Source organism: Cydia splendana, chromosome 10 (genome assembly GCF_910591565.1).
Source record: "Cydia splendana chromosome 10, ilCydSple1.2, whole genome shotgun sequence".
Lineage (NCBI taxonomy): Eukaryota > Metazoa > Arthropoda > Insecta > Lepidoptera > Tortricidae > Cydia > Cydia splendana.
Window position 1 is genome coordinate 12280117 of NC_085969.1, and position 15756 is coordinate 12295872.

A 15756-nucleotide genomic window follows, 5' to 3' on the forward strand; every position below is an offset into this window, starting at 1 on the left:
ACATACGACTACACATTTTGAATCCGCACACCTTACACCTTGGCTACTAGGTAGCGCTGGTGTAGCGAAAACTCACCACGCACCAGCAGCTTATGCCACAATGAAAATTATAAGCTTCCTAACGAGTAAACAACACGCAGCACAGTCTTAAGCTCCTAAACATTACGTATCACGTATCCCGTCTACCAAAGCTGGTTGCATGCAGGTTTCGCAACGAGCCCAGCCCAGCCGTGTGTGGTCATCGCTTACCGGCGCAGACTAGTCTAGCTTAACCAGTATATCATAGACCTCGAGATCAGCAACATTAAAAATAACGTGCGTATGGTGGAGAAATCACAGGATCGCCATCAGTGCGAGCCTGAAATCCTGTGAAAATACTATTAATCCAACGAAAATGGTGTTATAACAATTAGCGTGCTGTATGAGGTGAATTGTCTTAATTAACAATTTTACAATGAGTTCAACCTCGTGATCGCGATGAAAAACTAGCTCATTCCTACTTTTGGTACTTCAGATGTCGATGTTTTTTGACACTTAGTTAAAGTTATTCAGCAATGCCTAACTTTTAGAGCTTTGTAGAGTTCTGCAAAATCAGAGTAGGTACACTGGTTATCTTCCGGTAGTGCTCGGCAAGCGGTTAGAATATTACTTCAGCAGACTCATGCGTAAACCTATCTGACTAACGGATCTAGATCGGCACTTTTGCGGCGAAAGGTCAGTCGAACCCGTTGATATTGTGTAACCGTCGGCCACTTTGTAAATAATCTATAGACGCATCAAGATGTTATTTGTGTCTCAGTTATTATGGTATGATTGCCAAAATTATAATTCTGGTTTTAGAGCGAAAAAGTACTAGTCGTAGGTAAGTGTAAATGTCGTGATTGTTTCACCGGATGGTTGCATCGGAAGATCAGCGCTGGAATTTGCCAGCATCACCAAAGATGTGACCATTTCGTGGCACTCCATCCTACGTTTTTTTTTTTGGATAATTTTATTTTATGTGTCTGCTTACGAATAAATATTTTGTATTATATTTTATTCTGTCTATTAAAGTGTCTTTGACTTTATTAAGTATGATGAAAATAAATATAAGTGTTCGCAAAATTACCAAAACATAAACAACATAAAAAAGCAATAATCAAGTGATTTAAGCTAGTTATTAATTTCGTTTAGTAGTACCACTGTATATATATTGTATGTAAATAAATGATTTATAGATAAAGTGATTTATAATAGGTTGGTAGGTGGTAGGTGGTGGTAGGTGGGGGTAGGTAGGTAGGTAGGTGAGGTTGTGTCTTCAATGTCACCAATATCAGAGCCTCATCCGAGAAAAGCACTTTGTGAGTTTACAAAGAAATGGACTTTACAACCACGAATTTTATAGCAAAACACAGATTCAATCTCACAAATGGGTGGACGTCAATCATAAAAATTCATCTTAGAAGACCCGAAGAAATTTAAAAGAATATAACTTAGATAAAACAAACACGCATCAAAGGCGTAACCCGGTCGATGCTGAGTGCAATAAAGTTTAAACTAGTAGCAATTTATAAATTCGAACTCATCATAATAAATATGAAGTAGGTAAATAAATGAAGAGCGGTTGTAAAGTTCAATGAACGCTCGATGATGTAACGAAGATGTTCCGGAGTAGGTCAGCGTGTCAGTGACTCGCGGGTTAAGGCCGCTGCTCATCTTCCATACATCTCGTTGAGAATTCACTGCCAATTATTTGACTTACAATTGTGAGCACAAATGTAAGCTGGCTTTTCCGTACTTTGATATAGGTACAATTTTTTTATAAAAAATTGAAAGCGTAACTATTATCCTATGTATTATTTCAATCTCACTAAAATTAGTCAAAACGCAATCCACACGCAATCAAAACCACATACCACACCACACCACACACCACATACCACATACCACACCACACCACACCACATAGATATGGGGCGCTAGCTCACGTTTCCCTTTCTTTAATGTGACTCCATAATTCACATGTGACTGTGTCTTAGATACCCCTTCCCCTTAGTTTTAATATATTATTCAAGCGGGCTACGAATTGTAGGCACACTTTTTATCATAAGCCCGACGTCTCTACGGTATATTTTTTTACGTCTTGTTCGGCACGAATTGAAAATTTCAATGTCAAATAAACTTACCTACTTCGCGCCTCGTTCGTTATGCTTGTGATGTATTTTCATTAAATTGTCATTTTACCTACTAGGTACCTCGAGAGAATTGAAGGGTATTAATATTCTGTCCTAATTTATTATTGATGAAAATAAATAAGTACTGGAAATTTGAGCAATAAATAACCCATAATATTTGGGGACAATTCTCCGAACTTTTGTTCAAGGTTATATTTTAACGAAGGTTAGAGGCTTTAAGAGGAAACATTAGCGGTACTTTTTCCATACAAACGTTCTCGATATTTTCCTTTGAATATATTTTTTACATAATTTCAATATCCTTATCGCACTACTTTTAGGAGATATTTACCTAAAATTCTCAAATCTGAGAAGGGGCTCAGCTGGTATTTCCTCTTAGCCGCAAACAACCAGTGTTTGAATACACCCGAATGGTTACGGTCTCCTGGGTACCTTTTAAAACCCTTGTTCTATGTTGTTTAAAATATCCAAACGTACATTATTATAGCAGTTAGCCCTTTCCGTAATGGGTCATTATTAACATATTTGTAGAACATAGTATGACATTTCTTCTAACAAACTATGCCTGGCTGACGGGATAAAATTACAAAAAAAAGGTTAATCCACCCATTTGATAATAATGTACCTATATAAAGAAAATTTTGACTTTGTATGTAACAACAACGCCACATCTTAAATAAAATCATATTATATCCACTTATAGTACGAAATATATTAACATAATAACAATGTAGATAGAACAAACGTATAAGAGCTCGCCAGTCTACTTTTTTGTTAATTAATTATACTGCAAAATTTCTATGCCAAGGTAGTTTCCGTGCGTAATCACTTAATGCCATATTAACCTTTTAGATTACATCGAAACAATATATTTCTAAAGGGTAACTAATTAACCTCAATGATAATTCTCGCTGATTCATAATCATGTCATATGAGCCTAAAAAACTTGCATCTTTGTCCACAGCTGGGACTGTTGGACAAAGGCCTTAACCAAGGATCTTCAAAGTGTTTGTTTCGTGTGCAGTATCGTCGCTCACACTGTTAACTGACAGTTCGTAAACCTTATTACAATAAGCATAAGGTCCACTATGGTCAGTTAATGTTGCTGTTTGTAGACAGTGCAATTAGAGCCGAGTGTATAGGTACAGTGTGTATTTTTAATACTATAACTGCAAATTGAAACCAACCGGGCGTAGGTTTCAGTGCTACGAAACAAATTTGAAAAGGAATTTTTAAATTAACCTTAACTAACAGAGTGCAATTTTTTCCAGCGGCAATACTGCGTACATAGTCATCACTTGTGACAGTTGTGACGTCGCGTCAGTAAGGACGATATTTTGAATAATAACAAATGATATATTGCATGCTGAGTTATTTTCTAAGGAAAAATAAAAATCATATTTTTTTGTTAACATTATGAAAGTTAATATATTTGGGCTTATACTAACTACCCTTACAATCCTTACATACAACCCTTAGATAAACATCAGTTCTGTTTACTGTATTCAATTCTCATATTCCTCTGACTCATAGTACAGTCGCCATCAGATATATCGGGGCGGATAAGGCGCTCACAAATATCTGAACACGTCTCTATTGTCAAGGCGTTAGAGTGCGTGTTCAGATATTTTTGAGCACCTCGGACGCTCCGATATATCTGATGGCGACTGTACCTACCTTGCCGATACGTGTAAGTGTTAGGTACTTACGGTATAATTATTTTCTTCCTCTAATTTGACTTAGTATACGTATTCGTGGTATTATATTATAAAAGTAATCAAAAGAAATAATATCTTTGAACTCTGTTAGGTAACTACGTCTGTAGTACCATTGGAAAACCTTCTAAGTTGTGTAGGGTATGTTATTTTCATTTTCATTCTAAAAACCTTCTATTATTTTCTAATTATTATTGCCTGCGACTAAAACATGGATTACATACGTAGGTCAGATACCTAGAAATAGTATAGCTGCCCGATTCGAACTTTAAGATACGTCAATTAATAGATTTGGAAACGATATGGATTAGATGTGTCAGTGTCAAAAGTGACGTTTTTGTTTGAAGTAACGTCATTTTTGACAGTGACATATCTATTCCATATCGTTTCTAGATCTATTAATTAACGTTACTTAAATTTCTAATCGGGCCGTAGATATGGTGTACCTATATTTGCTCATACTCGACGATTGTTTTGTGCGTGGTCTCTTCTTACGTTGCAATGCAATATTAAATCAAATGTGTAACAAATGTTACGATCCTGTACACGCCCGATATTCTGATATTTTAGACATCTTACAGATTCGACTTAGAGCCACTCTAATGCCACATGTGCCAAACTCAAGGGACAGCCACATTGTACCTATATATACCTACTAGTGTACTAAAAAATACGATCCGGCTTTAGAGATGAGATGCTTTTGCGAGTCAACGGCCCTTTCAACCTTTTGAATACATTAATTGGAATACGTTTCAAGTGGGTGAGAGCCCTTGAATAAATTGTAGTGATTCAATTGAATTTTCTTAGAGAATTTTTGCTTTCTTCATGGGTGTTGATTTTGTGAAAATATTTGAAAATATTCTCAGAAATTACATCTCTCTCATTATGCATTCAGATATTGTGACGCGAAAGTCTTTCAGAATACCTACTTAAAATAGTTATATTTAGTGGCAATGCTAGAAATGGGAGTGGAGTGTATTCGTTATTAATGTTCTCTTAGGAGATTACGCCCGAAGTTGTTAGCAACTTCAATCGTAAAACTACAGTTATCAAATTCTTGTATCTCAGCAATCCGTCAATCTTAATGAGATTTCTAGAACTAAATGGTTCTCGTTAGACAAAACAATAATATTGTTGCGTAGAAAGATACATTTTGATGATAAAACCGAAGTTTGTTCGTATACGTATTAATATGGGTCTAACGTATACACATTTTACCAAACTATTGTTACCTTTACCAAATTTGCCTTTATTAAATCACCACCGAGACAGTACAAAACAATAACGCACCTCTGTTTTCTGCGGAGACTCAATTTAAAAAAAGATTCTGTCAGGTATTGCGGTCTGATCATTCGTCACACTTAAAATACGCATGTAATTTGGATTATATTAATATGGTAGTTATTTAATTTTACCTTCACTTGTCCAATTTATCTATCAGAATCTAGTCTTTCTATATTTTTGATATATATTTTTCCACATTTCGTACGCCTCTGGACTAGGGATGCTCGCCATCTCAAAGTCGCTACCTATGTAAAGAAACCTTAAGTTTTCTTTGTTACTCGGCAGCCAGCGTAGAGGGAGCTCCTTTGTAATAGTAGGTGTTGGGTCCCTGCAATGTAATACATAATATTTAATTATATTTGCGGTTGTGTAACGGCTAATACTGCTCTGCAATTAATGGCATCATCTTTTGGTTATAATTGAATCCTCTTCAACAAAATTACATTTCATTTAATTACTCGCTACAATCTACGTTATGTTTATTGGTCAGTGGTAGTACTCCGCTGTCGCGTAGGCACTACTTACAAAATTGTTCGACTTATGAAATGTTATATCCTAGGTTTTCCTATTTTCGTCATGCCAAAGTTTTATTTAATACTCCTTTAACCATATTATTTTGAATAAAGTAAATTCAATATAAAACCTGATGGGCAGTTCTAAGAATTATGTTTATAAAGGGCTGTCCAGCCACTTGGATCCGTCCGGATCTTAATGTGTGCATGCAGTATGGTTCCATTCATCTCAATCATTGTAAAAGTGACATATGTAAAATCTAGATTAGCTAGGCCGATGATGCCATGACTTACCCGTATTTCGCGAAATTTGTCCACATTGTAGTCATTCGTCTAATCATAAGGTTGTCGTCTTCATTTATTTTAAAAGGCCATAGTACAGCATCGAAGACGTACAAAAGGTCATCTCCATGACATGCGCCATCTACTTCATCATAACCTAGAGCAAATTTTAGGTAATTTCTGTTACCAGAGTATTTGAAATAATAATTGTATAACGTAACGTTGCTTTCCTCAGCCAAAATTTCTGACTCAAAAATACTCGGCATTTCAAAGTGTAGGTGCTTATACAATTCTGATAAATTCATTGCAGTTTTCATGCTAATAGATTCTTCAAAAAAATAATAATCTTGTATTTCTTTAGATACTTTTGCAGCTTCTTCATTAGTTTGGAACACTAAATCGCTCGCCATCAAGTATTTTCCATTTCTATAATTAATTGTTTCAAGGGTATCGTACGAAATGAAAAACAGACCTTCTTGATCAGTTGTTCCATGAATTATTGATATATTTGGTGGATTTCTTTTAAGAAGATTGTAAGGATAGTCAGTTATAATAGCTTCCGTACCAGGAAACGTCTTTTCGATACATGGTAAATGAATTAGTTGTGTATCAAGATATTGTTCTACAGGTTTATCATGAGGTAGTGCAGCTAATTGTTTGTATGTCATGCTATTTAAAATACTATGTAATTCGTACGGGTCTCCGGTATTGTCATACCCTAATGATTTCAGGACATAATTTGCGACCCATAAGGGTTTCCTTGTGATTGCCCAATGGGCAAGAGCGGAGCCACTTTGAAGGATGGCTCTCTTGACCAAGCCATCCAGTTTGCCGCTAGCAATAAGTAGCGACACAGACGCTGCGCCAGCACTAACTCCGAAAACTGTTACGTTATCACTATCACCGCCAAAAGCCTTTATATTCCTCTTCACCCATCGTAAGGCAGCTAACTGGTCTTTCAGCCCTGCATTACCTGGAGCTTCTTCGATACCCAAGCATAAAAACCCTAAAACCCCAATTCTGTAGTTAAAGGTAACCAGTATTATGTCATGTTTGAGTAAAAACTTTGGTCCAAGAAAGATCTTTCCTCCGTCTCCGAGGAAGAATGCCCCTCCGTGAACAAATACCATAACTGGCAAAGGTTTCGTAGCAAAAGCTGGAACGAATACGTTGATCTTGAGACAGTCCTCTGTACCCCTAATGGCGATGAAGTTATTCTGAGGACATGCCGTGGAGTCATCGGTGGCTTTGAAAATTCCTTTCCATGTTGGCGGTGGGAGTGGGGCCTAGAAAATCAACACAATTTTGACGAAGCCTGCAGTCGTAGTGAACTTACTGAATAAATAGACAGGCGTTGGAGACAAGTTTGGTTTCAAACCCAAAGTTTCAAACCCAAATATGGGTGAACCTAAATCGACAATAATCTTTAACCAAAAAAACCGACTTCACAAAGCAGGTTGAAATGTCATTAAAATTATTTACGAGTTTTACAACATAAATAGTGCATATTTGAACAATTACAAATTACTCGAAAGATGTAAAACATTATCGATTGTGAATTGTTCCATTCTAGTCTTCATCAGCAATTCGACTTCACCAAATAGCACTGTTTAAATGCAAATGCTTGATTTGTAGATGAAAACACAAAAATAGCTATAAATATGTTTATAAGACTTGAGGAGTGCCCCCAATTCCTTATTGAACTTATCATCAGAACAAGACCTTGACAAAAATGTTGTTTGAAACCGGACCTACTTGCTTAACTGAATGGAGAAGACAAATCAGTAAATATAAAATACGTGTCACTGAGGAGTTCCGTCCCAGTTTTCACAGTTCCCTGTCAAAAGTTACATACCTATACGCTAATGTCTACGTAATTTACTTTCTGTACATCTCGCTCGCACTAATATGCGAGTACAAGCGAGATGCATAGAAAGTAAGTTAGGTAGGTTCGTTCTCGATAGCGTTTACATTATGTCAGTGGCAAACTGGTCGTAGCCACTCAGGAGTAGAGGAGACATTTCGAAGTAATCTAGACTTCCAATGTGGCTTACTAATAATCCAGCTAGAGCATAATCAATTTTACCTTGAACCGTGCTTTCTCATTAGTAGTCGCATAAGGTATCCCCAGGTACTCAAATATCAGTCCATCTTCGCTTATCCTTCCACTCAAAGTCCCTTGTTCGATGGTGACCTCTGGTGCGGGCTGTTCGATAAAGTTCAACGCGACTAGCGTAAACAAAACTACATGTTTTCCTGACCGCATTGCACAGACTGCTAAGTTATACTAATCATTAATTACTTAGGATGCACTTGAGTATAATTGTGACCTACTTGATAAATTATCTTTTATGAAAGAGATTTTAAAGCTGCTTTTACGTGGTATAATTTAATGAACCTTTTTACGAACCGGTATAACACCGTATATATTATTGTGATTCTACATATACAAAATACAATTATTATGTGTCTAAATCATTGATCGCTGACTGATATCACTGAATGATCACTGAGAACTTTTTATAATACGAAACATGCGCAAAGATAACTCATCGCTACTTGCTTATCTTCGGCGGTGGATCAGCTGCTTCATATATAGGATTCCATTTGCTATTCTCTTTAATTTTTTTTTTAATTCTCTAATCATACGTTTAATAGACAATAACAAATATGATCAAATTTTCAGTAAGGATATCCACAACGCAGGCTTCGTCAGGTGGCCACAAATGCAAATCCGCAACATGCTTCGTCCAAAACAAACCAGTGATGATGTCCGCACCAGGCTTCGTCATTTTTAAACAAAACAATTGTCACGAATCGTACCTGGTTCAAAAGTCCCCATCACACTGGCAGCGTTACCACGTTGAATGGCCAATGAGATTTGTTGAACCAGGTACGATCCGGACCGAGGGTCACACCCCCTGTCCCTCAGCCGCCGGCCCAAACCCCATACGAATTCCTTGGCCTCCAAAGCCCAAGGTCCCGCAGTCTCGACTGCAACTGGCATAAAGTCGTACATTGGCTCCAGGGCAGAGTACTTAACATGCTTCATTTTAGCCGCATACTCCGCGGCTGAGCCAGCAGACCTCACCGTGAGATTCAAGTGGGACGGCGCAAACGTACTGACGCACGTTGCATCCCACAGGAGGCACAGTCCCTTCTGCCATAGAACCAATGTCAGACCGTCAGGCCTCTTGCCATCTGTGCGGCACAACCCTGGAGGCTCCATAACGCAAGGAACGTTGGCCGACACCAGAGCCCTGCGGATTCCATATTGTTTATAGGATATATAACATAGGATATATAAAAAATTTTAATGGCCCTTCGCATTTACCTACGATATTACAATAAAATATTGAATTTGTTTTCTATTGTGTAGGACGCCTAATTAGTAAATAGGTATATAATTATACATTAATAGTGTTTGCCCTTTTGGTGAGGTCAGATAACGTAATCAAAGTTATTCCGGTATAACACGTTTTGTAAATTATTCATTTACACATTTTTAGACCGTTTAACAATACGATGATTGTGAGGTGTATACTATATACTTTTCACATCACCTATTCGGAAAAGGGCTTTTTCTTCCCCGCTAGGAGGGATCAAAGTGGCACTTTTCCTCCCTGCTAGGGGGGATCAAAGTGGCACTTTTCTGTTCTAGGACACTGTTTTTGTTATTTTTTGCATTCTTTTTTTAGCTTGAATAATATTTTGAAACATAATAATTGTGTCAACACTAAGATCTTTTTATTTCCTCATAGTTGATGTGAAAAGCAGTATGTGTCACACGGTATCAAAATTATTTCGTCTTGGGCGTTAACACTTGAATCCCTCATTACGCTCAGGATTCTACTTTAGAATCCCTCACTACGTTCGGGATTCTATTGTAGAATCCATCGCTTCGTTCAGGATTCAATGTACGCCCTTGACGGAAATATATCATTTTAATCCCTTGTAACACAAACTACTATACTCACTACTTAATATTTTTTACTTAGGTACAACATTAATCAGATCTAATTTATATTACTTGATGTCGTCAGGTGACAACCAAAACTCACTAATTATATACCACCACAAGTTCATAGCCATAGTGAACCGTATTATTAGTACCTAAATAAAGTTGATTTTTGTTATAGTAAAATTAGAGAGTTATGGTTCTCATCTGACGATGATTTGTGTATATACAAAATTACATGACTAAAAAAACTTGTGAGTAGTATTTTTTGAGGATACTTTCAATTTACATTTAGGTAAAAGGATCGTTATTTATGGAATCTGTACTTACGGCTCGATTCCGAAAATGAATTAGATTTCTACTAGACTTCAACAAGTTACGATACGGATAATTTAAATATATTTGTAAGATAGATATGTCAAATTTGACGTTTCCGCGATTCTGGAGGTCCTCTTGAACGATTTCGACAAGTTATGACTTAGATATCCAAGTCACATCTAGTCGATATCTAATGTAGATCTAGTTGATCTCTAAATCGTCTCAAGATCTTGTGATTATCTCGAAATCCGAATAGGCCTATTATAGAATGGAAATTATACATAAAATCTATTTAGAACCGATTTTTTATTGGTAATAGTAAAAACATGGAAAAAAACATACTTGGAAAGTAAAACCGAAAGTAGAGGCGAAAATTATCACTTTCATCCCGCTTCATAGATAAAGGAATGAGCCACTTCCATACGTTGAGAAAGAAAAATACGTTGCTATCTCAATCAATCAATGCATTTGCATAGTACTAACAATAAGCCGATCTACATCTAACTAGAGTGGCGTAACATATTTCAGTATCTAAGGTCACACAAATGTTAACCGGTTGGTCACAGATAGATGGTTCACATCGAATATGGCGTAACGCACGGCTACCTAATTCACAAAATGTTGCGCCTCGACTGCAGGCTGGTGGCTATTATAACTTGACCGCCTAATGTTGTTTTTTACTGCAGCTATGGCTTTAAAAAAATACGAATTATTCGCTGTGAATAGCTAATCAATTGGCTTACCTAACCTATACATAGCTGATAAGGAGATGATACTGCTGATTTTCTGAAAAACTTATGCAACTCATGACTTAAATTTTTTTAGTGACAGATCTTAACCAAGCAGTCATATTTTCTGTTATTTTTTTTTTGAGTCATTTAAACATTTTTTTTTTCATTTCATGTTTCTCATCTCGACGAGTCCGATGTACATTTAGCTCACTGAAATTAAAATTATACTCGATATGTAAAACATGTATGTTTAATTCTGGTGAAAATACAATCGGAGTGTAATATAATTATCATTTCCATTTCCCAAATAGGTATCATCTCAGTAACCGCTTATATATAGCGATTATAATTTCGTTTAATGAATAATTTGTCGTTTCAAGTCAATAATAAATAAATATCTGAGACGATCTTACAAACAATAAATATTATTAATTTAAAATATATTTACTCGTGATTTAAAATTCTTTATAGTAAAATGTATTTATATTAATGTAAGATTTCGCCAAAAAATAAGAATAGCCAAATAGTTTATATTCTAACAAATACAAAGAAAAAAATTTCAAATATTGATATACTAGACAAATTTAACTTCTCCAGCGACCATCGACTAATTAGAGGAACTAACAACATAATAATATGTTGGGCACAGAAAAGTAGAATAAAATTCAAAAATAAAAAACAAAACTTAAATAACATTACAACAGTAAACAAATTCTTAGAAAGTTTGGAAGAAACTATGGAAAACTTAAAATTAGATGATGACGAAACAGTAGAGTCTTTTCACTCAAAAATTAAAAAGACAATTGCAGAGAGCTTAAATTTCTTTACCAATTCTAACGCCATATCGAAGCAATATAAGGTTATTTCGGAAAATACACAAGCTCCACTACAACGGAGACAAGATTTACAACACAAAAAACCGCAGACCAGGGAAGAAAAGCAAGAGCTAAGCTTTTTATACAAAACAGTCCATAAACTTATAAAAAAGGACTACCAAGAACATAGGCTCAATATAATAGAAAAATATTTAGAAACGACTGGAAGCATAAAAAAGGGATTTAAAGAAATTAACAAGTCTAAGCAATGGATTGCCACTCTAACAGAGTCACATACTGGAAACAAGCTTTACTCAAGAACCAAAATTGTTAAAACAGCAACTGAATTTTACAGAAACCTTTACTCCCAAAGAAGTGCTAATATATATCCAGGTACAGATAAACCTGTTCAAATAACTAACATGACAAACATAGAAAGATTCACCGATAGTGAGATATTAAAAAAGATAGAGTCACTGAAAACGGATAAGAGTAGCGGTTCTGATGAGATTACCAACGAAGCAATCATAGCCGGTAGATTCTTGTTAACACCATACTTAACAGCTCTTTTTAACAAAATTTTAAACTCACTAACAATCCCTACTGAATGGGCGAAATCGGACATAATTTTATTATATAAAAAAGGAGACCCTGCGGATGTTGGCAACTATCGGCCTACTTTATATAAACTGTTCGCCTCTATGATAGAGCGACGAATCTCAAAATTCACGGAGGAACACCAGCCAGTAGAGCAAGCCGGGTTCAGGGAAGGCTTCTCTACCATGGATCACATTGATGTTTTAGACCAAATAATAGAGAAGTTTCAGGAGCAAAGACGACCGCTCTACCTCGCTTTTATAGATTACGCGAAAGCGTTTGATTCGATCTCACATACCAGCATGTGGAACGCTCTAACTGAATGCAACGTGCCGCTGGAAGTTATAGAGCTCATTAAAGACATTTACTCTAAAAGCGTTAGTAGAGTTAAGTTAGATAAAATGGGCTCGGAAGAAAATATCTGCAGAGGTGTAAGACAGGGTGACCCCCTGTCGCCAAGAATATTTATTACTGTTTTACAAAATATAATGAAGAAATTAAATTGGTCTAACAAAGGCATAAACATTGAAGGGAAATATTTAAACAACCTACGATTCGCAGACGACATTGTACTTTTCTCGAAATCAGCTGCACAGCAGCTTCAATCAATGATCGAAGATATCTACGTTGTAAGTAAAAATATTGGTCTAGAATTGAACATATCTAAAACAAAAGTCATGACAAACCACGATCGGGACTCTATCAAAGTAAATAATAACAGTCTTGACTACGTTGAAAACTACATCTACCCGGGAAAACAAAATTCCTTCAAGAAAACCCGACATCTGGATGAACTAGACAGACGTGTTAAAATATCCTGGAACAAGTACTGGAGTTACAAAGAACCATTAAAATCAAATCTGCCACTGAAACTGAAAAAGAAAATTCTGGATTCCTGCATATTACCATGCCTTTCTTATGGATGTCAAACGTGGATTTTCAATTCGTACACAAAAAATAAAATTAACACATGTCAACGAAGCATGGAGCGGAGCATTCTAAATATAAAACGTACAGATAAAAAGAAAAACATAGAGATAAGACAAAAAATAAAACTGATTGATGCTCTGACATACTGTAAAAAATTGAAATGGCGATGGGCTGGTCATGTAACAAGAATGAATGACAACAAGTGGACAAAGACAGTGACAACATGGCCGGGTCCAGCGGGAAAACGAAGGCAAGGAAAACCACTAGAAAGGTGGTCAGATGAAATTATTAAAATAGCAGGACAACAATGGATGGAAACAGGCAAAATAAGAGATAAATGGAAGGAGTTGGAGGAGGCCTATACTCGAGAGAGGTCCTTAATATCTTAGACTTAATTTATATATCAAGTTGACAATTAAATTTTACTAAGTTAATCAAATTATATTTCAATCAAATTAAATAACAAATTCAAATGTTTAGAATGTATTTATATGTCAATTATTTAAGAATTATAGTAAAAATGTAAATAATGCATGCATACCTATCCGATAATTCTCTTTTTATATTGTAGCGATATTAAGGAATAAATGGCTTTTTTATTTTTATTTATTTATTTATAGTAAAATTAAAGGTATAGTAAGTTGCAGAGACAAGTTTCTATGCAGCGGGGGTGACTTATCTCTGCAACTTACTCCAATACCTACTTTGAGTGAAAATTGAGATTCAGTTACACTGGTCTGTCAGAGATGATGCGCCCGGGAAGCATTGAAAATAACATATTAGATAATTGTCAGTGTTTGCATACTACTATGACAGATCAACTGTTATACTTGCATGTATCGGGCCGCGAGTAAGAAGTTTGGGGTGTAAGGTTATTTAAATTTTAACCTAGTTTACCTATAGGTACTGTAGAAGATTTTATACGCCCTCGGAAAATCCAACCGGCGTGAAGTGGCTCAGAAAGCGTAGAGTGGCGGTTTGTGGAGTCGGAGGCCAAAATCCTCTTATGGTCGCCTAGAGCGTGATTAGTTGTAGTAGTAATAGTCGGTAGTAGACCAACGTAAAAATATTCTCGCATTTTCGAGCGCTTCAAATTGCCGGCAATAACGGTATTGCAAGATATTTTACATGATCATAAGATAAAATTACTTTGACTTTGAAAAAAAAAATATTCTTAACTTTTCACTAGGCACTACAAAAAAGATCCATTTTTTATATGAAACATCATGGTTAAGGTTTGGAGTCCATTTATTTATGTTAATGTAATATAATAAAACTATAACATTACGATAATAGTCATTAAAAAATTACAAGTAAAAACAGGTATCGGTAAAATATTATCCTACAAATAAATAAGGCAATTTAAAAGCTGTACTTATTGTAACTGTACAGCCTTGATAAAAATTCAAACTAACACAAACATTATTGGGCAAAAGGTATTTTAACAATTTAAATAAATAACCAGATTATACTTACAAGTAAAATAACCAACATCGGTATCATATACATAAGTACATGTTAAAGTTAAAATTTGATTTGATATCGTGAAAGTCAGCCGCGTAGCCGATTTTTAAGCCTCAAAGTCATGGCTAGGCCGAAATGCGAGACCCTAACTTTCAGTCACGTTAAATAAAAATGCAAACATGAACGCTATCTATAAAATCTTTAAGATTATTTGAGTGACTTATAGTTTGGCAGTTATCAAGGAACATCTTTTGGGTTTAGTGTCACCATTTAGTGTAGTAAATGAAGCAAGTTGTTGTATGGAGACCCATGTATTAATTTCTCAGTCGATGAAATTTTGCTTGGTTATTGTATAGTATAAGCCTAAACTAACATATAAATATCAAAAAAAAAACACTCCTAAGTTAGGTATTTATACGTAAAAATACAAATTTATTTATATATTGAACTGAGTAATTCCTCCGTCCAAAATTATTTTACCAAATAAGTTATTTGTATCAGTATGTAATACTAGTAAAAAATATAAAACTTTTGTCAAACATGAGAATATTTTTTTATGATAATTCCTTTTTTTGTCGCTCATTTTCATCGGAAAATTGCTCTATCATTTTTTTCTTCTTATATGATCTTAGAATATAATTTGGCGTAGTGGGTAAGAAAATCAAAAATAAAAATGCATACCCAAATTTATGTATTTTAGAACTATTAAAAAGTGAGAGTGGAAAATTTCTCAGCCTGATTTCTTTTTAAATATGTACTAAGTAGTCACGTATACACTTAAATCCAAAATATCCAAAAGAAATATCATCCCTTGTACACCCCGCTACCGATATGTTTAGTTTTTAATACGCTAGTTATTTTTTGGATGTTTTTATACTTGAATAGAAAAACAACTGTAAACTTAATTCAGTAAATAAAATGGATAGAGAAATTTTTCCACAGCGAGTAAAAAGGCAATTTCTGAAAATAGTACAGT

At 35.3% G+C, this 15756-nt stretch overlaps 1 protein-coding gene across 1 annotated transcript; it reads right to left on the bottom strand.

The window, feature by feature from the left end:
* Positions 1-4141: 4141 nt before the first annotated feature.
* LOC134794290 (esterase FE4-like) lies at positions 4142-8254 on the bottom strand. The gene is made up of 3 exons (XM_063766048.1): positions 8054-8254; positions 5980-7253; positions 4142-5501 (listed from the first exon to the last, which is right to left on the bottom strand). Exons 1-3 carry the CDS (start codon positions 8231-8233, stop codon positions 5327-5329), a joined length of 1629 nt encoding a protein of 542 aa, XP_063622118.1. The 5' UTR covers positions 8234-8254; the 3' UTR covers positions 4142-5326.
* Positions 8255-15756: the final 7502 nt, after the last annotated feature.